Genomic DNA, 23,382 nt, shown 5'->3' with positions numbered 1-23,382 from the left:
GATCATCTGTATCTGTATAGAATAAAAACTTGGGAATTTTCTTTAAGCGCAAACCTAAAGTATGCACTAGGATGTATTTGAGGAAAATATTTTAATTTCTACAGGGTGGCTCAAAAAAGTGAGTGGATCGGGAAGATTTTTTTAAATAGAACACTCTCTATATTATTGCATTATTGGCTTCCTTTCAGATCATTTTATATAATCATAAGATATGAGTAAATATATTTCAATAGTTCCAAAGATATTAATAAATAAATAGGTAAATAAAATACAGGGTCGCTGTTATGTGTGGAAAAGGTCGATTATTAGGTAAAATATAGGAGGTACCGCAAAAAGTTCAATATAAAAGTTATAGGGTTTATAAATATCTATTAGCGGACAATAAATTTAAATATACAGTTATTGCATATTTCGGTTATTTCTTCAATTCTAATGAAAAATCGAAATATACACAATGTACCACAAACAAACCTTTTCCGAGTTCTTGACTTTTGAAAATATCACTTAAACTATTTGATTCAATTAATTTCGATATGTTCAGTTTGAAGCGACCCTGTATATTTTTTAATCTTCCTAAAAAAAATTATTAAAAATACACATAAGAACTGTCCTGAAATCAAAACTATATAAGGTATTTACTTTAGATGAATTTAGTTGGTCTCTACTTACTTTGCTATAAATATCGTAATCTTAAATCATACAAGGTGTTCCAAATTCCACGCCAAACTTTCTAAAATATAAAATAATTTTTATTCTTTTTTTTTTAAGTGGTATACCCTGTATATGATTTGTTTAGTAGACGGATAATTAAAAAGGAAATTTTTTTGTATTTAGAGTAGATATTTCAAAATTTTTAACGGTTGTGCAGATATTCGCGGTTTTATATTTCATATGGCATTTTCCAAAATAAATTTTTATCAAAGCCACCAAATAATTTTTCTCTCGTATTTTACCGTTGAAAGACTTTATATGAATTAATACCGCGATTTATCTGCGAAACCGTTAAAAATATTGAAATACTCTAAATACAAAAAAATGTTTATTTTTTAATTCTCTAATAAAACAATAATCTACAAATACTACTAATCTATAAAGTGATCTGAAAGGAGGCGAAAAATTCAATAATACCGGGTGCGTCTCAAAAGTGGCTCACTCCTATAACTTTTTTATTTCTTTAGATAAAAAAATGAGATTTGTTATGTTAATATATGACATAAATTAGATTGATTGACATATTCAATTGATTTTGGCCACTTCCTGTTTCACCGGAAATGACTACAACTTTTGATTTTTAAATTGCACCCTCGGTATTTTTTTACTTTATTCGATAGAAAATGATATTCTGAATAGAATGACATATCATATGTCAACTTTTGACATTCTCGCTTAATAAAAAGTCGTATTTTAAAATTCAATCTAGAGTGCCATGGCTATGTTAAAAACACTAATTCTTAATCAAGGAACCTTGAAAAAAATATAATATCGTCTAATGTTTTTAGTGTCTTGTCCTAGCCAATTAGAAAATGCTCAAATTCTTATTTTTTAATCATATATCTCAATTTTTTCAAATGGAACGAGGGTGGCTCATTAGCATATTTGGAAAAAGCATTTTTTACGAATAATTTGATACCACACACTTGGTATTTCCAGTCAAATTTTCGTTACGAACCGCACGTTATTATTTCAAATAAATCATATGCGAAAATGTCAAAAGTTGACATATGATAGGTCATTCTACTCAGAGTGTTATTTTCTTTCGAATAAAGTAAAAAAAATTCAGAGGATGCCATTTACAAATCAGGAAGTGACCGAAAACAATAATTGAATACGTCAATCAGGCCTAATTTATGTCATATACTAACATACCAAATCTCGTTTTTTTTTAATTGAAAAAATAAAAAAGTTATAGGGGTGAGACACTTTTGAGACGCACCCGGTATATAGGGTGTTCGATTTAAAAAAATCATACTGATCCACTTACTTTTTGGCTGGGAAATGACAATCGCTTCCCATATAATTTTATATATAAAATGACAGCGATCTTCATTTCATAGCCATCGCTGACGCCGTTTTTATTCGATCATATGGTACATCCTTTACTATTATACATACTTTACTATTGCCTAACCGGTAACCCTGTATAAATATATTTTCCGCATGATCTAATGATCTCGTCACCAAAACAAATTGAATTGTATGATTGTACAGATAGAGTAGGAAATATTTTCAAGTTTTTCGTTAATACGAGATATGATTATATTTTCCGAGATACAGTCGAGAGATATTCTTAGTGGAACATCCGGTATATCAAGAAATAGACGTTGTATAAAATTTCATAAAGATATCTATCAGAGAAATAACTCTTTTCATAATAATGAAAAAAAATTGTCACCCAGTATTTTCGCTCCCTTAAATCTTAGCATGCCATTAAAAACACCCTGTATACTAAAATCACTACAAATTATGGGTTTTTGAATCTTATTAATTTTTTATAGTCTTATTTTATTTTATTTTATTCTATTTTTAGGATTGATTCTCAACAATTAGAAGTAGATCTTAAACAGGAAAACCAAACTGACACTCAACAATTTGAAGATGCCGTAGCCAATAAGAACTTTTACATAAAATTGTATTCGGCAATGATCGGCTCCTCTATCATTCTGTTGCTGGTTAGAGCATATATGTTGTTTGATTTTTGTCGCAGGGCATCCATTAAGTTGCACAAAGTGATGTCCACGACCGTAATCAACGCTATTATGTCTTTTTTCGACACTCACTTTATTGGAAATGTATTGAACAGGTTCTCGCAGGATCTAATTAATATTGACGAGTTTCTTCCTCATACTATTTCAGAAGCAATGAGGGTGAGTAGCAAACATTATATAACATTTTTTTGTTTGTGGGGAAGAAAATCTTGCTTAAGACACCCAGCATTAATAACAAAAACTATAGTAAACGCCACGTATGTTTGGGAGTGATTCATCGGTCGCTACCATGTGAACTAATCTGTTCAAGGTCACATAAAACTTAATTCCAGTGCCGTGGTGTTTCAAGTTATATAATAATCAATATATAATCTGTTGTAATTTGTTGTTTTAACTGTCAAAGTCTTGTCAAAACATATATTTGGTTATAAATATAAAATGGAATGCCCCATTGGTCGCACTGCAAGCACACCAATGGACTGGCGCAAAAAACGAATCAATCAAAGAAACGCGATATAGTATCGTCTTTGTCAATCACGCTAACATTTTAGAATAAGTAGGAGGAGCGCAGGCAGATGATTAGACCGGGCCTTTAAAAACCTACATCTGCGGTAAAAATTTACGTTTTTATTGTAAAAATGATAGCGCGCGTGTCGATTCTAACTTCATCAAGCGATAAATCACTCCCAAACATTCGTGGCGTTTACTCTACTATCGTCGTTAGTGCCGGCTAGTGCCGGATTCTTATCGGCTAATAAAACACACTTCCCATGGTGATCTCAACACTTTCCAACACTGATCATGGCGGAAACCGCTTTCGCATTTCTTCACCATGACAGCTGTCTGTTTACTATCTTCTTATATCATTTTTCTTTCCATTGGATTAGTCCGGCCAGTATCGCCGCCCCAAATTTGCTGTCCCAAGTTCTTATCCCCACTCAAGGCTTTTCATTGATATTTTAACCTCCGTGATTCCATTCTAAGCAGGCTAAGTGGAACACGGTTATAGTAGATTTATGAATGACTTGCTCCGTCTAGAAGTTTTAGTCTAAGGTATGTTCTGTATCATCGATATTTCCATAGTACTTGCAACTATTTGATTCGTGTTTCTTCCTTTCCGTTATCTAACTTTATAAAGTATCTACTTTTGTTATTTTATATGTAAATTTATATGGGAAATATCATCGATCGTCATTTCTCAGCCAACTGGACGCCGTTTTTTTTCGATCATACGGTATATGTGACTAACAAAAATAAAAAGTTATATTTTAATTACAGGTAACTATATCAATAGCTGGAATCGTGGTTAATGTTTCTCTAATCTATTGGCATTTCCTAATACCGGCATCGGTATTATTTGTGCTTACCTTTGTGGTTAGGAGAATTTATATGCCAACTGGACGTAGCTTGAAGCGACTTGAAGCAGCAAGTGAGTATATGTATACAGGGTGACCAAATGTTCCGAATTGCCTTCAAACCTGAAGTATTTTCAGGAAAATAGTTTAACTTCTACAAGGTGGCTCAAAAATGTGTGAGTGGATTGGGATGTTTTTTTTTAAATGGAACACCCTGTATATTATCGCATTTTTATGATAATGTAAAATGATCAGAAAAAAGACAAAAATGTAATAATATATAGGGTGTTCCATTTAAAAAAAATCATGCCGATCCACTCGCCCTTTTTTTGGCCATCCTGTAGAAGTTAAAATATTTTCCTGAAATACACCCTAGTACATACTTTAGGTTTGCACCTAAACAAAATTCCCAAGTTCTTTATTCTAGGAGCTACAGATGCCCGACGCACTATTGCCGGACCCTGTAGCAATAATACTGAAATAATGAGATAAAATATATCTTTGGGCTGACATAGCATTTTAATGTTGAGAATTAAAGACAATTAATTACAACAATATCAGTTCAAGAAGATATTTTATTTTATAATTAATTATTGTCTACCCCTTTGAAAAAAACCCTGAAATAACAAGTTCAAATGACAAGTTCTTTACAAATTAGGTATATTATTTAGTGATTTTTATATTTTTTAGCTAGGAGTCCATTAGTAGGCCATCTAAACGCATCTTTGGAAGGTTTGACTACCATAAGGGCTTACAAGGCAGAAGACATTTTAAAAGAAGAGTTTGACAGACACCAAGATTTATATACATCAGCACATTATATGCTGATATGCACTATGAGAGCTTTTGGATTCTCCTTAGATTTCTTATGTTCCATCCTAATTGCTTTGGTTATTTCCAGATTTGTCTTTTTCGACAATGGTAAGACTGCAAAAATTATAGAATTTTAAACCAAATCTAAAAATCTAATAACAAATAGAGTGACACATTTAAAAGAAATATACAGGGTGGTGCACATTAGAGGTCATTGGTGGCGCACCTCATTTGCCTCGGGTGATTATACGAAAACGGGAAGATGTAGAAACAAAATATTTAGGTATATCATTTGGGTATATGTGGGGAGGTAATGTGCACAATTTAAAATTATTTTAAAATATACAGGGTGTTTCAAAACTAAAATCCGGTATTTTATTTCATTTTTGGATTCTTGGACCTAAAAAAGATATTTATTATAAGGATTAAATATTTTTAAAAATCTGTGATCTTTGAGATATTTAAAGATATTTAAATATGCATGCTATCGTAGAATAGATTATCAACACCCTGTACATTACTTTTCAGAATTAATTCTTGTGCTGAATTTAAAGCTGGAAAAATAAACTTTAATTTTTAATTTTATTGCTTCTTTAAATTTATATAGGAGTACCAAAATTGGCTGATCTATTTTAAATATTTATTTTACATAAAAACTTCATTATTTCAAATGCAACACCCTCTATTTATTAAAATAAATCGAAGCAGATTTACAGTACGTCTGTCCGTTCTGAGGCTACGGGGTATCCGTGAGAGGGGAAACGATATTTTCTCGATGTTTTTCGTAAAAAATTAGACGACGCATCCCATCAATAAAAATTCGACAAATTTGCAAGTAGCCAATAAAATGAGTGGGCGGAGCGATTTGCGGTGACGTACTCGTCAAGTCGACGTATAAAATATATTGCTGTTTATTTAAATGTTTTTTGTCCGCATTCCTTTCATAGACACAGATCCAGCAGACGAACTGTAAATGCCTCTTTCAAACTATATTAGGGTTTCCTATACCTACCTAGCTCATATTTTGAATAAAAAGCGATTTTACAATAAAATGGCAATCAAGATGGCTGGTGTCGTTCTAGCAGGGGTGGATGGGCCATATGGGAAAACGGGAAAATTCCCGGTGGGCCGGTGGGCCGGTCCCGATCAGAGCTCAAAAAAGATTGGATTAGCAAAAATTAAATGGTTAATCTTCTAACTAAAGTGACGTAAGATCCTTAGTGACTCCATAACTAACTAATCAATTTTCATCAGTATAATCATCAGTTGCTTTTAAACATAAACACCAATTTGTAATATAACTATTGTAAAATGTCTTTCTCTGGGACACTTATAATTTTAATAATCATCTGTTGTTTGTTCGGTTTGATAATTTTTATTATACAAAGTGAGTCTATAAGGAACAAATATTTTCAGGGCTGGTAGATCTCAATAAAATAAACATAATATATTTTCGATTTATCGAATTAATATATTTTATTTATCGAGTTTCAAATAAGTCCACTTAATAAGTTTCAAATAAGTCCTTAATTTGAGCCACCTCATTTTTTCGGTATTTGCATCTCTTTCAGTGCCGTAATATCAAAGATTAAGAAACTATACCGTAGGAAAATTTGCGGTGAACAGGAGTTCTAAAAAGTTTTGTAAAGTATACAGAAAAATTTAAAAGAAAATGCTCGATTTTTAACATTTTTTTTTGCAAAAGAGAAACTCATAGACGTGTTCCTGGGGTCGAAATATACCACCCCTGAAAATATTTGCACTTATTTAACACTCACTCTGTATAGTTTTACCCAATATTCTTTTATTAATAACTAATAAATATGACTGACTGGCAGCAAAAAAAAGAACGAATAGCATTAGGTAAATTTAAATAGTCTCGATCTAAATGTATACTAAGAATACGGTAGCGTAGATTGACAACTGGGAGCCTCGGTGCAATATTTTTCGAGCTCCCTTTTGTAAGAATGTAGACGAATTTGACGCGAATTCTGCGGTTGACGAAGAAAACATATCTATGCTTGGCTTCATTTCTTTGATTCAATTCTTTGATTTCTTTGATTCAAATTGTTGTTTAAAATGTTACTAAAATGAATTTGCTAAAAATAAGGTGTAAACTAGATTAGATAATAAAATATTAATATGTTTCGAAAATCCAAATATTCTTATTATGGACTGTAACATAACATTATATCAGAACACATTTATATCCACTGCCTAGGTATTGCCCAGGTTCTTCTCGTTTAAGTCATGGCATTATCATACAAGATGCCAAATGTACAAAAGTATAGAGGAAAAGTTTCGTGATAAGAAACTATGTAATAACCTAAAAAATGCTGCAGTTTTAATGGCGACCGCGGTTCATTCAGTTAAAAACACGTGTACACGAGGAGGCTGCTGCTGTAGCAGAAAAGTGAGAATTTCTTTCTACAATGTGTAAGAAAGTATATACCCCCCGAAAAGCTAAAAGTAATACATTTCACAGAGGATTGGGTCAGCTGAACTGAATGAATCAGGAAGTCTTAAAGTTTCTCAAAATCCTGACTCAGAATCATAGCCTATTCAAGATCAAATTATCGTTATTTACGTTATTACCGTTATCGATAATGGAAATAAAGCAGTAGAACCAAAGATATTTAAACTCGGGCATCTGAGTTTAAATATCTTTGAGTAGAACCCTGTAAAACTGAACCATTTTGTAGTAAAAATTCAGATGTCCGATTCAGAGGTCTTTACGAAAATTTTGATCAAGACAATTTATTTTTTTTTAACCTGAGGCAAAAGAGCTTTTTCGCACAAGCGAAAAACACCCTTACTTATATACAGGTTCTCCCAGAAATAAGTGCAAGTATTTTAAGGAGTGGTAGATCTCGATAAATGAAACATATTTTCCCTTCATCGTTTTTCAAATAAGTCCAAAATGCAATGCAGTTATTTTACTTTGAAAATTTCCAAAAAAAAATAATTTTTTGCTCAAATTTTGAGAATGGATTACTGGATCTTCTCTGGGTTTTCTTTCTTGTAAATTTAATCTACCTACCTATGTTGCCAAATTATCAAGAAATTATGGTTTTTAACTAAAAACAAAAAAAATCCAAAACATTTTTTACAAAATTCCGAATTTCAAAAGTTTTTTTTTGCGAAAACAACCTCATAGGCGTGTTTCTGGGCTTCAACTATACTACCGGTTAAAATACTTGCACTTATTTCTGGGGCACCTTATATTAATAAATAAACTATGTTTTTGTGGATTTGGGCCGGTTGTCTGTTTTTCCCAGGCCGGTTTCCACTTCCCCATCCACCCCTACGTTCTAGTGACAGTTAGTAACTATTTTCTAAATCGAGATTAGATTATAGACATTATTATTTAGATTTATAGCAGCCTTATAAACAAGTATAACAGTTTATTTTTTATTTACCCACAATAGTTTAAACTAGGGTTGCCAACTTTCAAAATAAAAAATAGAGGACGAGAGGGTAAAAAAGAGGTACAGGCGAAACATTTTTTGAAACCTCGCCCATATGTCTAGAATTTACCAAAAAGTTATGTAAACGGTATGCGATTGATGGTCTTTCTTCCTTTCCTAAAATCAAAACTTGTTAAAATAAAACAAACCATTTTTACTTTTTATGGACATAAAATAGTTGTTTATCGTATACGTATAAAATACGTTTTAACTTCCACAAATATTTCTTTACCAGGTGTCCCAGTAAGAATAGCTCTAGGCTGTATCTCGGAAAGTATTAGCTGTAGGGCTAACGGAAAAAAATATTTATAACTAAAGGGGCTACGAGAAATTGCTGGAAATTATTTTCTAGTTTGTAAAACGGCCGCTAGGTGGCTCAAGTGCTATGGAAAATAAGAAAATAGAATTTTTACAGAATTTTGCCGAGATAATGAGTACTATAAATAATAGCTTCATAATTTTCAGTAAATTTTGGATTTTTTTTGTTAGAACCGTTTTCTCATATCTGCTAAAATAAAGTGGTGGGGGAAGGTTAGATCTATCTTTATTTAAATGTTAATAACTCCGGACTGGATGATCAGAATCAAACAAACGAGGGCTCGTTTAAAAGAGCGTTTCTTACTCTATATATACCATAATAATAATAATAATAAGGTTTTAAACGTAGACGCTAGGGGGCGCTTTCTTACAATTTAACAAACATAGCGTGTTTTTTCAAAAAAATTAAATACGATAGTATGTGCTATTTTAGCTTGTAGTAAAGAGTAGTAAACGCTTAAAAAGTCAGCAAAAACCGCATCTTGATATTTTCTTTCACCGAAGATATTACCAAAATTATAATAAATACCAAAGAACAAGCCCTTAATTATCTTATTTTTACAATACAGTATCGCAGTAGCCCTCTTGATTAGGCCCATTCTAACAAAAAATAAGACGGAAACAGTTAGCTTATTTTAAAAGCGACGAAATACCAGAATACCATAATACCAGATGTATTAATATCTAATAATTAAGATATTAATAATAGTGAACAAGAAATGATGATTCAGTGAAGTCATGGTAGGCTTTGGAAAAAAATTGCTTTTCGCGTAATAGTATAAATGACAAATTACTAGTTACTAATATTTTGTTTTTGTGAGGAAAATTGCTTTTTGGGCTCAATGGCTGATGCTCAAAGATATCCAAATAGAAATATTCCTGATAAGCGTTCCTTTGAAAAACTACTTGTCTTATTTCGCAGAGCTTGTAGTGTAGTTTATAAAAACCTATTAATAAATAAAACCTAAATAGGGATTGGCTCTTTTATATGTAGAAAATCCAGATATCTACAAGTCATCGTAAAATAAATCAAAGACCTACTTCTCTGTTTTTCTTTTTTTAGATAGGTATAGGAAACCCTAATATAGTTTGAAAGAGCATTTAAATCTGAGTTGAATTATTTAAAAAAATACAGAGTATTGAATTTGAAATAACGAAGTCGTTATGTAAAATAAATAATTAAAATAGATCAGCAATTTTTGATATCCCTGTATACATTTAAGAAAGCAATCAAATTTTTAGTAAAGTATATTTCTCTGGCTTGAAAGTCAGCACAAGAATTAATTCTGAAAAGTAATGTACAAGGTATTGACAATCTTTTTTATCACAGCATGCATATTTACATATCTTTAAATATCCCTGTATACATTAAACGAAGCAATCAATATTATAACGGATTTTAAAAGGATTTTAAAATCCTTATAAAATCCGTTATAACAGATAAAATGAAACAGAAATTGATGATGGTAGCTCAAAGATGAAATATCGGTTTAATAATTTGATAACAACATTTTGTAGAATACAAAAAGTAGCAATGAGAGTGTGATATCTATTTCCCCATATGGAGACATAAAAAATAAACCGTGTACATAGAGATGGTACTTTTTTGATGTAATAATATTATTTTTAGGTGCCAGTGCCGGAAACGTCGGCTTGGTTATATCGCAAGTCTTCATGTTGGCTGGCAATGTCCAGTGGGGTGTACGGCAATGGGCTGACCTAGAAAACCAAATGACTTCAGTCGAAAGAGCATTAGAATACACCGAAATCAAACAAGAGAAGAAGGAAGGCAGCAAGATCGATAACTGGCCAACCGAAGGCCAAATTAGATACGAAAATGTTTCTTTGTCGTACGGTAACAAAGAAAATGTCTTGAAAAATTTAAACTTTGTTGTTGAACCAACTCAGAAAATTGGAATTTGCGGTCGAACAGGCGCAGGAAAATCATCCATCATTTCATCGTTGTTTCGTTTATATGAAGTTAAAGGAAAAATACTTATTGACGGTATCAATATTAAGCATTTATCAATTGAGTTCTTAAGACAATCTGTCGCCATTATTCCTCAAGATCCCGTTTTGTTCACCGGCACTGTCAGAAGTAACATTGATCCGTATCACATCTATTCCGACGAAGAAATTTGGAAATTACTTGACAAGGTCCATTTGAAAGGAAGTATACTTACTCTATCCATGCCTATTAACGAAAATGCTCCAGCTTTGAGTTCTGGACAAAGACAATTGATTTGTTTAGCCAGGGCGATCATTCGGAGAAATAGAATCGTTGTTCTTGACGAAGCTACTGCCAATATGGATCCTAAAACCGATGCCATGCTGCACGATGCTATTAAAGAAAATTTTGCTGGCTGTACCATAATATCCATCGCACATAGACTACACACTATTATCGATTCGGATAAAATTATGGTGTTGGATAGAGGAGAAATTAAGGAATTTGATTCACCAGCAAAGTTACTGGCTAATAAAGATGGGATGTTTTACAAGATGGTTGAACAAGCTGGGTTAACGCATCACTTAAAGGGCTGAATGTATAAAAGATATATTTTAAGAAAGTTTTCAATTTTTTTATTGTTATGGAATATTTATTATCGGTAGATATTACATTAATATTTTTTAGATGTAAATAAAATGTATATTTGTTAATTCAAAAATTTTATGATAATTGTTTTTGATACCTAGATATATCCCTGCATACATATACAGATGCAGGATTATCATAATTTTTTGTAGAAGACCTCTCCTCTTCCTGTCAACATTCCCTTTCTTCCAGATTTCTCTAAATGACCTTGGCCAATACTCTTATTCTTTAAAAAATCAAATATATTTCGTAGCTCAATAAATACACTGCTTCATATGATTTTATATTAAACACTAAACAAGTACTTGTTATTTATAAAATAAGGTGGTCGTTGATAAATCAACCCAGAAAATTGGAAATTGCGTTTGAATAGGCGCAGGAAAATCATCCATTATTTTATCGTTGTTTCGGTTATATGAAGTCAAAGGAAAGATACTTATTGACGGTATCAATATTAAGCATTTATCAATTGGGTTCCTAAGACAATCAGTCGCTATTATTTCTCAAGATCCCGTTTTGTTCACCAGCACTGTCAGAAGTAACATTGATCCGTATCATCTCGATTCCGACGAAGAAATCCGGAAATTACTTGACGAGGCCCACTTGAAAGGAAGCATACTCACTCTAGCCAAGCCTATTAACGAAAATGCTCCAGCTTTGAGTTCTGGACAAAGACAATTAACTTGTTTAGCCAGGGCGATCATTCGAAGAAATAGAATCGTTGTTCTGGACGAAGCTACTGCCAATGTGGATCCTAAAACCGATGCCATGCTGCAAGATGATATTAAAAGAAATTTTGCTGGCTGTACCATCATATCCATCTCACATAGACTACACACGATTATCGATTCAGATAAAGTTATGGTACTTGATAGAGGAGAAATAAAAAAATTCGATTCACCAGCAGGTTTGGATGGGGAAGTAGAAACCGGCTCGGGAATAACAGGCAACCGGCCCAAATCCACAAAAACAAAATGACCATAACGAAGAAACATATTTATATTTATTAATATACCGGGTGTCCCAGAAATAAGTGCAAGTATTTTAACTGATAGTATGTCTCGGCCTCTTCGGTTCTTTTTTGCGAAAATTTGGAATTTCTTGAAAAAAATTTTGGAAATTTTTTTAGTTTTAAGTTAAAAAACATAATTTCTTGATAATCTGGTAACATAGGTAGTAGATTAAATTTACATGAAAGAAAATCCAGAAAACATCCAGTGGTTCTGAAAATTTAAGCAAAAAAGCATTTTTTGTTTAAATTTTCAAAGTAAAATAACTCGGTTATTTTGGACTTACTTGAAAAACGGTAAAGAGAAAAAACGTGTCTTTTGACCAAATCTACCCCCCTTAAAATACTTCCACTTATATCTGGCACACCCTGGGTAAGGGTCAAATAACCCTAAGTAAGGGTGATTTTCGCTAGCGCAAAAAAATCTGTTTTGCCTCCGATTTTTTAAAAATATTGAAATTGTCTTGATCAAAATTTTTATAAAGATCAATATCGGGCCGGACATCCTGAATTTTTACTAGAAAATTGCTCAGTTTCACAGGGCTCTACTGTTTTATTTCCATTATCGGTAATTTGATCTTGAATATGCTACGATTTTGAAACACGATTTTGAAAAACTTTAAGACTTCCTGATTTATTCAGTTCAGCTGGCCCAATCCTCTCTAAAATACATTATTTTTAGCTTTTCAGGTATATACTTTTTTACAGATTGTAGAAAGAAATTCTCTTTTTTCTGGTACACGAGCAGCCTCGTCATGTATACGTGTTTTAATTTTGGTATATTTCTCATCACGTAACTTTTCCTCGTTTCTACATTTGGCATCTTGTATGATAATGCCATGACTCAAACGAAAAAAAACCTAAGCCATACCTAAGCAGTGGATATAAATGTGTTCTATATAGATGCTATGTTACGATCTGTAATAAGAATATTTGGATTTTGGAGACATATTGATATTTTATTATCTAATCTAGTTTAAACCTCATTTAACTCTTCTCTGCTGTCTCACTAATTTTTAGTAAAATTATTCTAGCAAAATTTTAACAACAACTTAGACTTAAATTTTAGTTCTGACTTGGCTTTTAGTCCGTCCCCAATTCAAATCAGGCTTAGAAATGCCATCTTCATGTTTTTTCTGTCAACCACAGAGTTCGCGTCAAATTCGCCTACCTTTTTACTCAGAGGAGATCGAAAAGTATTGCACCAAGGCCGCCAGTTGTCAAGCTACGTACCTTATTCCTAGTATACACTTAGATATAGAGACTATTTAGATGATATTCACTCTTTTCTGCTGTACGCCTGCCGGAGTCTTTATTAGTTATTAATAAAAGAATAGTGATAAAACTATACAGAATGAGTCTTAAAATAAGTGCAAATATTTTTAGGGGTGGTATATTTCGACCCCAGGAACACGTCTATGAAGTTTTTTTTCAAAAAAAAGATGTTGAAAATCGTGCTTTTTCTTTTAAATTTTCCTGTATAGTTTAGAAACTTTTTTAGAACTTCCTGTCCACCGCAAATTTTCCCACGGTATAGTTTCTTAATCTTTGATATTACGGCACAAAAAGAGATGCAAATACAGAAAAATTTCGGTGGCAAATTTTTTTAAAAATAAATCAGTTTTTTTAAATATTTCAAACTTTAATAACTCGGTTATTTTTGGACTTATTTGAAACACGGTAAAGAGTCTTTTATTCATATCTACCAGCCCTGAAAATATTTGTACAAAGCAGCACAAATAAGGTGCACTTATAGACTCACCTTGTATAATAAAACATTTCAAATGGAACAACAAACAACAGATGTTTATTAAAATTATAAGTGTCACAGAGAAAGACATCTAACAATAATTATTACTACAAATTGGAGTTATGTTTAAAAGCAACTGACGATTATATTGAAGCAAATTGATTAGTTAGTTAGGCAGTCACTAAGAATCTCACGTAACTTTAGTTAGAAGATTAACTATTTAATTTTTGATAAATCAATCTTTTTTTGAGCTCCTATCGGGACCGGCCCACCGGCCCACCGGGAAGTCTCCCGTTTTCCCATATGGCCCATCCACCCCTGTTCACCAGGAAAGTTACTGGCTAATAAAGACGGAATGTTTTATAAAATGGTTGAACAAGCAGAGTTACCCCATCAGTTAAGGGGCTGAATGTATAAATAATATATTTTAGGAATGTTTTAAAATTTTTAATAAAAAGTAATTTAAAAAATTTTTTTAATAAAAAAGTAAAAAGTTTTGTATTAAATGAAATGGTGTTATAATTCCTACATTTATTATAAATAAAGATCTGAATAATTCTTCTTTTATTCAGATCAATGTCTTGAGTCAATAAACTAGCAAGTGTGAAATTATGAACTTTCTTATCATTCTTCGTGTTAATTTATTACATAAATAATGTGTATTTTAATCAATTCTTGCAATGTAATTATTTTTAAGGGGATATTAATTAATAAAGAAGGAAAATAAATTCGATTCATCTAAAAAAGAGATATAAGTACACATAAACTCTACTTTTATCTAGATGGAAATTGTTATATATTTTAGTGTCAAGTATTTCAAAAATGTTTATACAAATAATGAACGATATTAAAACAATGTGATGTATAAGATTTAACAATAGCCAGGCATTCTATTTTGTTTAAAGCTGAGTTACCAATGTTTACCTAATTCATAAAATTATAATATGTACACTGAAAAAAAAAATCGAAAAAGTCATATACAGGGTGATTCACGGCCATGACACGTTAAACGTTAATGGAGGACCGGTGATAAGATTTTATGGAAAATTGGGATTTTTAGATGAAGGCACCTGCTCCATCTGTCTAAATTATTTTTAGCATTATGGTGTTGCCGCTTCATACTAAAAGTGGTAGGTAGCATCTTTGATACTTGTTACTGTTGTTGTTTGTTACCATACTAAATAAAACACAATATTATTACATTTTTCGAACCTACTTTTTTATCCCATAATTTTTCTCTACCTATACCTATCTTTTATAGTTTTCGAGATAAAAAATAAAACATGTGTAAAATTGACAAAAACGTGATCTTGAATAAGACCGTTGGTTTTTACCGTTGGTAAAAGCTTGATTTTTATGCGTCCGTTACCCGTTGGTCCGACGGCGCTCTGATTCGTCGGTCATTGCCATTTAAAAATCAAAGTTGTAGTCATTTCCGGTGAAATAGGAAGTGACTGGAAACAACTGACTACGTCAATCAATTCTAATTTATGTCATATACTAATAAACGAAATTTCGTGTTTTTTATCTAAAAAAATAAAAAATATAGGGGTGAGCCACTTTTGAGACACATCCTGTATACGGTTTACTTCTTTAATCTTTTTTAACTTTTTAGATAGCAGTTAATGATTTGTTTATTTTAGTTTCAAATCAATTGAGGTAATTGCTTTCTGATTTTTTTTTGTTTTTGTTTAGTTCAGGATTAACAAAAACATATTTTGGTTTCAAGCATGTCAAGCATGTCGATTTTTGATTCTATACAGGGTGTTTCAAAACAAATGCGAAAAACTTCAGGGGGTGATTTCTTGTTCAAAATAAAGGGTAGTTTGCTTTATAAACGTTGGGTCAAAAGTCAACCATTAGGGAGATATCGCGGTACCAAGATGGCGGAAAAATAATGTTTTTATTTTTTATCTTGAAAACGAAAAACGATAGATTAATGAAATTTTATGGAAGCATTACTGTTGTGAAAACATACTTTCTGGTAATTTTCTCACTTTTTTAAAATGAGTGGTATAATTCTATTTATAATTTAATGCAGAATATACCATGATATTTACTTAACTTTGGATGGTGTCATGATGTCTGCTAATCAGTCCATAACGCAGTGACGATTCCTCAGTAAATATACAAGTATAGGTAAACCTCCAAATTTAACGCCTCTTGAGAAAAATACATTTTTTTTTTTCATTAATTCTATTTATTCCAAAAACTATTCGTTATAGACTTAAAGTTTATCCAGAAAAGCTTTGGTCAATTTTATATCTGACATTAAGGTTAACATATACGCACTTTTTGTCTAAATAAAACTCACCAATCGCTATATGCTGAATAATACTGAATGTGCTAATTTCACACGTGCATAGGTTGTACAGGCAGAGGTTGGGGAGGCCAAAGAACAAATAATGACGACTGCTTGCAATGGAAATAGGATATTCGAGAAGATTTTATCTGCATAGTCGAGAAGGTGTTGTAAACTAACATTACTATAGGCAAAGTAAGGCAAAGGGCATACATAAGGCAAGGGTGTCCCAGGCTGAGCGTTCAATAAAGTTTCTAGAGATACAATATCTAGATCAGGGATTTTCCGGATTTTCAGCACATAACTGTTTCACAACGAGATCTATCGATTAAAAATAATTTCAATATGACGGCACTTTCGGAAATACCGGAAGTTGACAACAACTTTCTTATTTTAAATGGGTACCCGTATTTTTTATTGCACACTTAAATTTTCTGTAAAATTTTATGAATTATGATGCCAAACTCTCTATGCCTAACATTAACCGTTTTTGAAAAAATAATATTTAAAATTTTTGGAGGAAAAAACCTGCTTGTCAAAAGAATGTGTATAGTCTAAACGTCAAATTTAGCGACATGTGGCTATCTATTTCAAAGACTCAATTGTTCTAATGTCATTTAATATTGGCCGTAACTGTTATTAAATTGAGATATTAAAAAATTATCATAAATCATTTTTTCCAAATGGAAACCTACCCTTTTTTATTGTATTGTTGAAAAGGCTTTTTTGGTTATACAATATTATACATGTTCCTTCCTATACCTAAAACAAATCTAAAATGTTTAAGTTATTTAAGATTTAGTTTTAAAGCGTATATTTTTCTTGATTTTTTCTAGCTTCCTTTGACATTAAGTGTCAAACAATCTGACAATTTATTTTCTTCTGTCAGGAAACTAATTACTTGAATATTGTATATTATTGGAAATTATAATTGATGTCATACTGATTTTTTAACAAAGTGTCACATAATGACACAATGTGACATGGCCAGATACATAGTTTTACGTCGCTTGACATTTAAAGTCATAAGTTACTTGTTAAAATCAAGAAAGATATGGGCTTTAAAACTAAATCTTAAATAACTTAAAAACGATTTATTTTAGGTACAGGAACATGTATAAAATAAAAATAAAATTTAGGTATAGGAACACAATAAAAAAGGTAATTTTTTATTTGAAAAAATGATCTATGATTATTTTTTAATCGCTCAGTTCCATGACAGCTATGGTCCATATTAAATGACATTAAAACAATTGAATCTTTGAAATAGATAGCATGTTCTCTCTTGTCACAGTGGCTGCGGTAAATGCTAAATTTGACGTTTGAATTGTACACATTTTTTTGACATGCAGTTTTTTTCCTCCAAAAATTTAAAATATTTTTTTCTCAAAAACGGTGTTAATGCTGGTATAGAATTGGGCAGGGCATGTGGCTAGGATAACAGATGGACGGTGGACAAAGAGACTTATTCTGGAATTCTGGAACACGAGGCCTATAGAAGCAGAGGACGACCTCCTAGTCGATGGACAGATGATGATATTAAGAGAGTGGCTGGAAACTAGATTCAAGTGGCACAAAATAGAAAAAAAATGGCTAGAGTTGAGGGAGGCTTTTGTTCAGCAGAGGACGGAATAAGCTAAATGATGTTGATGATGATGAATACTAGATGGCCTAAAGGAGTTCTTAATTGGAATCCGCCGGAACACTGAAGAAGAGGAAGACCAAGGACAAGTTGGCGAGATGGTGTAGAATCTGTTATACAAGACAGGAATCCCAATAGAGAAGATTAGACTAGAATAGAGAAGAATAGACTACAATGGGGAAAGCGATGGAAACTAGGATGTGAAAAAAGACTAAATGTTGTAATTTAAATCAAATCATGTACGAGTAGGTATTTGTAAATTAATATAACAATGAATATACACAAAAATATAACAGCGAAATAAGATAAGCATTCAGACGCTGGGTCTTGTGAATATATTGTAATCGTATGGAAATATATAAGAACAATGCCACACTATACCTACATTGTAAAATAATAGTTAAACAAAATAACATAAATATTGAACGCAGATTTAAGCAATCTAAAACGCCACACTATTTGAATAATAATTATTAAAATATGAATGCCGCAGAATTAAAACTACTGTAATCAGTTGAACTTGATTTTACGTTACTACTGTTTCAGCTTTCTTTTTCGCTTTTTCGCTTTTTAAATTTTGAATAATATTTTTGTTTTAATCCGTCATCACTGCCTATAGACAATAAAGAGGGATCTAAATTAGGCTGGTCCAGAGTTATTTGAACTTGATTTTTTCTAATCTACCAAATTATATGTTACCTCTAGTAGATTGTGCGTGTCCTTTGATCCAACACAACATGATCTTTGTATCATGAGAGTACTTTCAGGAGTGCTGCATTGCATTACTATTCAAATCCAGTTATTTTGAACCTTTTTGGTGTTCAAAGTGACTGCCTGTTTTTTATATTTCCTAATCATAAAATTATCACTAGTAATAGCACTAGTGGTCAAATTATTTCAGGAAATTTTTTTGAGCTCATGAATATTTCACCCCGAAAATTATCCCGAGTCGAAAACGATTCTAAAAATATTCATGAGCGAGAAAAAATTTCCGGATTTAATTTGACGTGTGGTATTCGGTAAGTAAATTCCACACCAAATTGTGTTTGAAAATCAAATAATCAATTTTAACAAATTTAATGTGCTTTGCAGTTTCGATAATGGCTTCTCAGCCTGCCCTATGTGATATTATTGATTTTTACTTGTCGTAGTTACACGATAATGCAGTTTTTTAATGAAACATATTACATTCTTTGATTTTTTATTTACTCTGGGCTACTACAAGTAATAGAAAATAAAAAATAATTTGTTAGTTCTATAGATACATACATGAACAGATTCAGTTTGTCTTGTCACCAATGGATTCTTAGCCTATAAACTGTTGATTTCTACTGATCGTAGTAGCTCAAAAGTGCCATTTTAGGACCTAAAATATTATATTCTTTCATTTCAGTTATTTGGGCTTACTACAAGTGGTAGAAAATCATAATTTAAAAGGTTTTTCGGAACGCTGCATGAACAGATTTACAGCACGTCACAGTTTTGGCAGCAATTTAGATCTTTAAATTGTTGACTTCTACTCGTTGTAGTTGCACGAAAATACCTTCTCAAGACACAACACAATATATTATTTAATTTTACATAAGTTTTGGGTAACTACAAGTGGTAGAAAATTGCTTTCTTGCATTTTTATTAACTTTTCATAAACGCTTTATTGGTATGGAATTCATAACCAGCGCGCAGCGTCAATCCTAAAAGGCTGTGGTCATCGTATTTTGACAGTTCAAAATATAACAAAAACTCGCGTTTTGTTGTAATAAAGAATATTGTGCTGCTTAAAAAACCAACAAAATTCTTTGTTTTAAAAATGAATCAATCGGTTTGAAAATCATACTACATGCAAAATATGCATAAAATTGTCTGATGTAATATGGATGTAATGATCAATCATCGTGCGATGACTTATTTACCCGCATTAATAGAGGATTGTGGCTCCTACTTGAAGAAAGAAAATTTGTTTCGAATTGTTCACGAATATTTGCATCTAAACTACTCAAAATTCAAAATGCTAAATGGAAAAAAGGTGAATAAAAGAGTGTCTAAATATTATATATATTTCATTAGACATAGACATTTAATTCAGTCCATTCCAAGTCCTACATTTTGGCAATTAAGAAGAAAGGAGGTGTCCAAAGAATATAGAAAACATCTCAGCTTTATAATTGAAATGTATCAAAATTATGTAAACAAATAAAAACCAGACTCTCAAAAAGATATTCTGTCATTATAAACGTCAAAAAATTTCCAGTATAATTCGCTGTTGGGTGCCCATAAGGAAAAAATTTTCACTAAAATTTATCCGTTGCCATGGTGATTTATCAAAAAAACACGTTTTGATTGGTTAAAAATTACAGGTGTGGAATTTTCATTAAAATTTATCCGTTGATTTGTCAAAAAAACACGTTTGATTGGTTAAAAATTGCAGATGTGGAATTTTCACTAAAATTTATCCCTTGCCATGGTTATTTGTCAAAAAAACAGGTTTTGATTGGTTAAAAATTATTTTTTTTTTATATTTAAATTATTTAATTTTTAACCAATCAGGTTTCAATAAAGGTTAAATGGACGAAATCATCAAGATTTTTTTAGAGGTACCCGAAGGGTGTAGTCGTCAGATGGACAGACGAAAGTAAGAATAAGTCTCACCTCAAATATGCGCACATAGGGCACACACAATTTTTTACCTTCTTTGTGAATTTGTAGTAAACTAAGTTAGAACTCCTTTATAATAATGGATAATTTGTGTACAATATCGTAAGTATGCTTGTACGATTGTACACAAATTAGAGCTTTATTCCCACAAATAAATGAGAGGTGTAAAATTCTGGGAATGTTCCTCTCAATAATTAAAAAGATTCATTCTATTTGTTTTTATTCGCGATAATTTTGTATTGTATATTTTCTTATGTAAACGATGTTATGATTACAGATAACACGCCATTATGGAAGCCATTATTAAATATCACTAATCTTACACAGATATAGTTATCTGAATACGTATACATATAAGAAATACATTCTATTGGTATTCTCTAAACGCTTTGGTTTCTATTCCAATCTTAGCGGGAATGTGTAGATAACAATCTCCTATTTAACACTTCAAAAGACCTATTCCTTCCAGAGAGGGAAGCTTAACAAAAACGCCGCTATCTTGGATTTTTCCAAATAACCCCGTTTGTATAAGAATTTTATCTCTTATCATTTTTTCTCTAAAGTAAATATTAACGGAGATAGACTTATTTTTTTATTGAACCAATCAACTATAATACGTATTTACATTAACAGCATATTGTCAATGAAGACAAACAATTTAGGGGCTAAAAAAAATAAGGGTTGTCTTAAAAAACATAAGTTTCTACAACAGAATCCATGAAGCACTGACCACTTCGCAGAAGATTTGAAATATATCAGTTTTCTTCAACAGCGTTTAGAGCAAATGCAAAATCTCTTTGCAAGTTCAAAAAATTAATTTTAGTTGGTCAACAGAGGCGACACCTGTTCATTGGATAGATACCTTTTAGACCTTTTTTCATTCATACTGAAAAGGACCAAACTTGTTACCAATCCATTCTTGGATCTAAAAAGCTCAACTTATCACATTTCCTATAATTCATTGTATCTTTACCATTAACTAAAAGTATGTCCTGAGTAAATAGATTTTTGCAAGGTCCTCAGTTATAGCCCACCAAGCAAAAAACCTCACATTACATTTGCAACAATGCAGTCAATCCCCAAGCAGTTTGCTTTGTAATGTTGATTTCTAAACGTTGTGTCGTGATTGATGAAACCTTGCTACAGAAACATTGTTTTTGAATGGTGATTAAAACGTTTTTTCCGTAACATTGCAACAAAGATTCAAATGAAAGATCCGCGCAAGTTAATATTAATTAATAATATAACAAATATACCATAGGATCGAAAAAAAAACGGCGTCTAGTTGGCTTGGAAATGAATATCGATGACATTCCCCATATAAAATAACAGCAATTTTCTTTTCACAGCCATCGCTGACGTCTTTTTTTTCGATCATACGGTATAAGAAGTTAGGTTAGGTTAACGCACTTGTTTTTTTACGTTTTTGGTATCACATTTTATGCATTTACCTTTTCGAATGAATTTTTTGATTCGAAAGATTTTAATGAATGTAAATGTAAGTATAATTTTATTATTATGTGTGTTTTAATAATACTTAGCCAATAAACAAATTTTGTTTAGTTTAGTTTGTTTTTAAGCTAAATTTTATGTTTTAGGGTAGCTTTTAGCTAACTGAAAATTGAAGTAGATAAAATCGGGATACGAGTATATCAATCTAATGATAAAATCACACATAATATTCAGTATTAATTATTCTCAATAATATGTTTTTAATGATGTTATAATCATTTGAAATTTTTAAAATAAGGACATAAAGGGGCTTCAAAGATTACTGTCACAAGAGGTAAGTTTCTCATTGCTTTTTTTATTTATTACAAACTTATTACAACTAATTGTTTTTATTTTTACTACTTTAGAAACGATTGGATATAGATTTTAAAACTTTACCGAAGAGGAATTTGAAACCATGAATAAGACAATTCAACATGCGAAGACAAAATATGAAAGATCCAAAAAATCAATTAAAATATAAGTTTGCTTTTCCTTCTACATACATTTAGTTCTATACTTTTCTTTTTGTATTTTTGAATAAGAAATATAAAATAATGTTTATACTGTAACTATATATTTTGTATTATTTCAGACATTCAACTTTAATATTTTTTTTAGAAATTCGACTCGGAGGTCAGAGTTGAGTAATTCCTTATTTAATGAGCAGCCGAAAAGATCAGTAAGTTCTCAGTACTTGACAGTATTTTTGATATTTTTGAAACAAGTAAGTGATCATTTTCTAATTTTTATTTGTTTTTTTTTTCAATTTGTTTGACAAATTCGACTTTCTTGGTAGGGATATATTTACCTAGCATTTTTATTTTTTCTAAGTCAATGGATATAGAGATATACCTACATATTTGTATCAATATTGTTTATGTTTTTCGTCAATACAATATTAGTAAAAGTATATTATACCTATCTGAAAGTCTACAATTTAATACCCATTAATGTTTCTGTTGATTATAACCTATTACTGATGTATTATTGTTAACATAAAATTGCATAAAATTGCTAATGTTCACAAGAAAAAACTGTTTCATTAATTGATAAGTAAATATTAAAAAATAATTTTTATATTTTCCCTCTGATGAATGAAATGGTTTTTTAATACAAACATTATCTATTTTTTGCTATATTATTTTAGCAATAAGTCAGTTAATTATAATTAATAATCTAATTTTACCAATATTGTATTGACGTAAAATTAACAATATTGCTAATACATCCCAAATTAGTACTTTCTTGAACGTTACATTAGCAACGTTTCAATAATATT

At 31.2% G+C, this 23,382-nt stretch overlaps 1 protein-coding gene and 1 long non-coding RNA gene across 2 annotated transcripts in view; both read left to right on the top strand.

Annotated features, from left to right (window-relative positions):
* LOC115877560 (probable multidrug resistance-associated protein lethal(2)03659) overlaps window positions 1-11,318 on the top strand; it is a 36,335-nt gene extending 25,017 nt beyond the window's left edge. The window contains exons 6-9 of the mRNA XM_030893802.1: window positions 2,528-2,864; window positions 3,984-4,134; window positions 4,751-4,981; window positions 10,289-11,318. Of these exons, the coding sequence (XP_030749662.1) occupies window positions 2,528-2,864; window positions 3,984-4,134; window positions 4,751-4,981; window positions 10,289-11,202 (1,633 nt within the window). The 3' untranslated portion in view covers window positions 11,203-11,318. The remainder of the gene's footprint in view (window positions 1-2,527; window positions 2,865-3,983; window positions 4,135-4,750; window positions 4,982-10,288) is intronic.
* Window positions 11,319-22,031: 10,713 nt separating this feature from the next.
* Window positions 22,032-22,623, top strand: LOC115877636. Its single transcript, XR_004049375.1, has 3 exons — window positions 22,032-22,107; window positions 22,208-22,395; window positions 22,469-22,623. It is a non-coding gene; the product is annotated as an uncharacterized LOC115877636 (long non-coding RNA).
* The last annotated feature ends 759 nt before the right edge of the window (window positions 22,624-23,382 follow it).

Source organism: Sitophilus oryzae, unplaced genomic scaffold (genome assembly GCF_002938485.1).
Source record: "Sitophilus oryzae breed Bouriz unplaced genomic scaffold, Soryzae_2.0 scaffold_1494_pilon_pilon, whole genome shotgun sequence".
Taxonomy (NCBI): domain Eukaryota; kingdom Metazoa; phylum Arthropoda; class Insecta; order Coleoptera; family Curculionidae; genus Sitophilus; species Sitophilus oryzae.
This window is presented reverse-complemented; position numbering and strand designations above follow the sequence as displayed.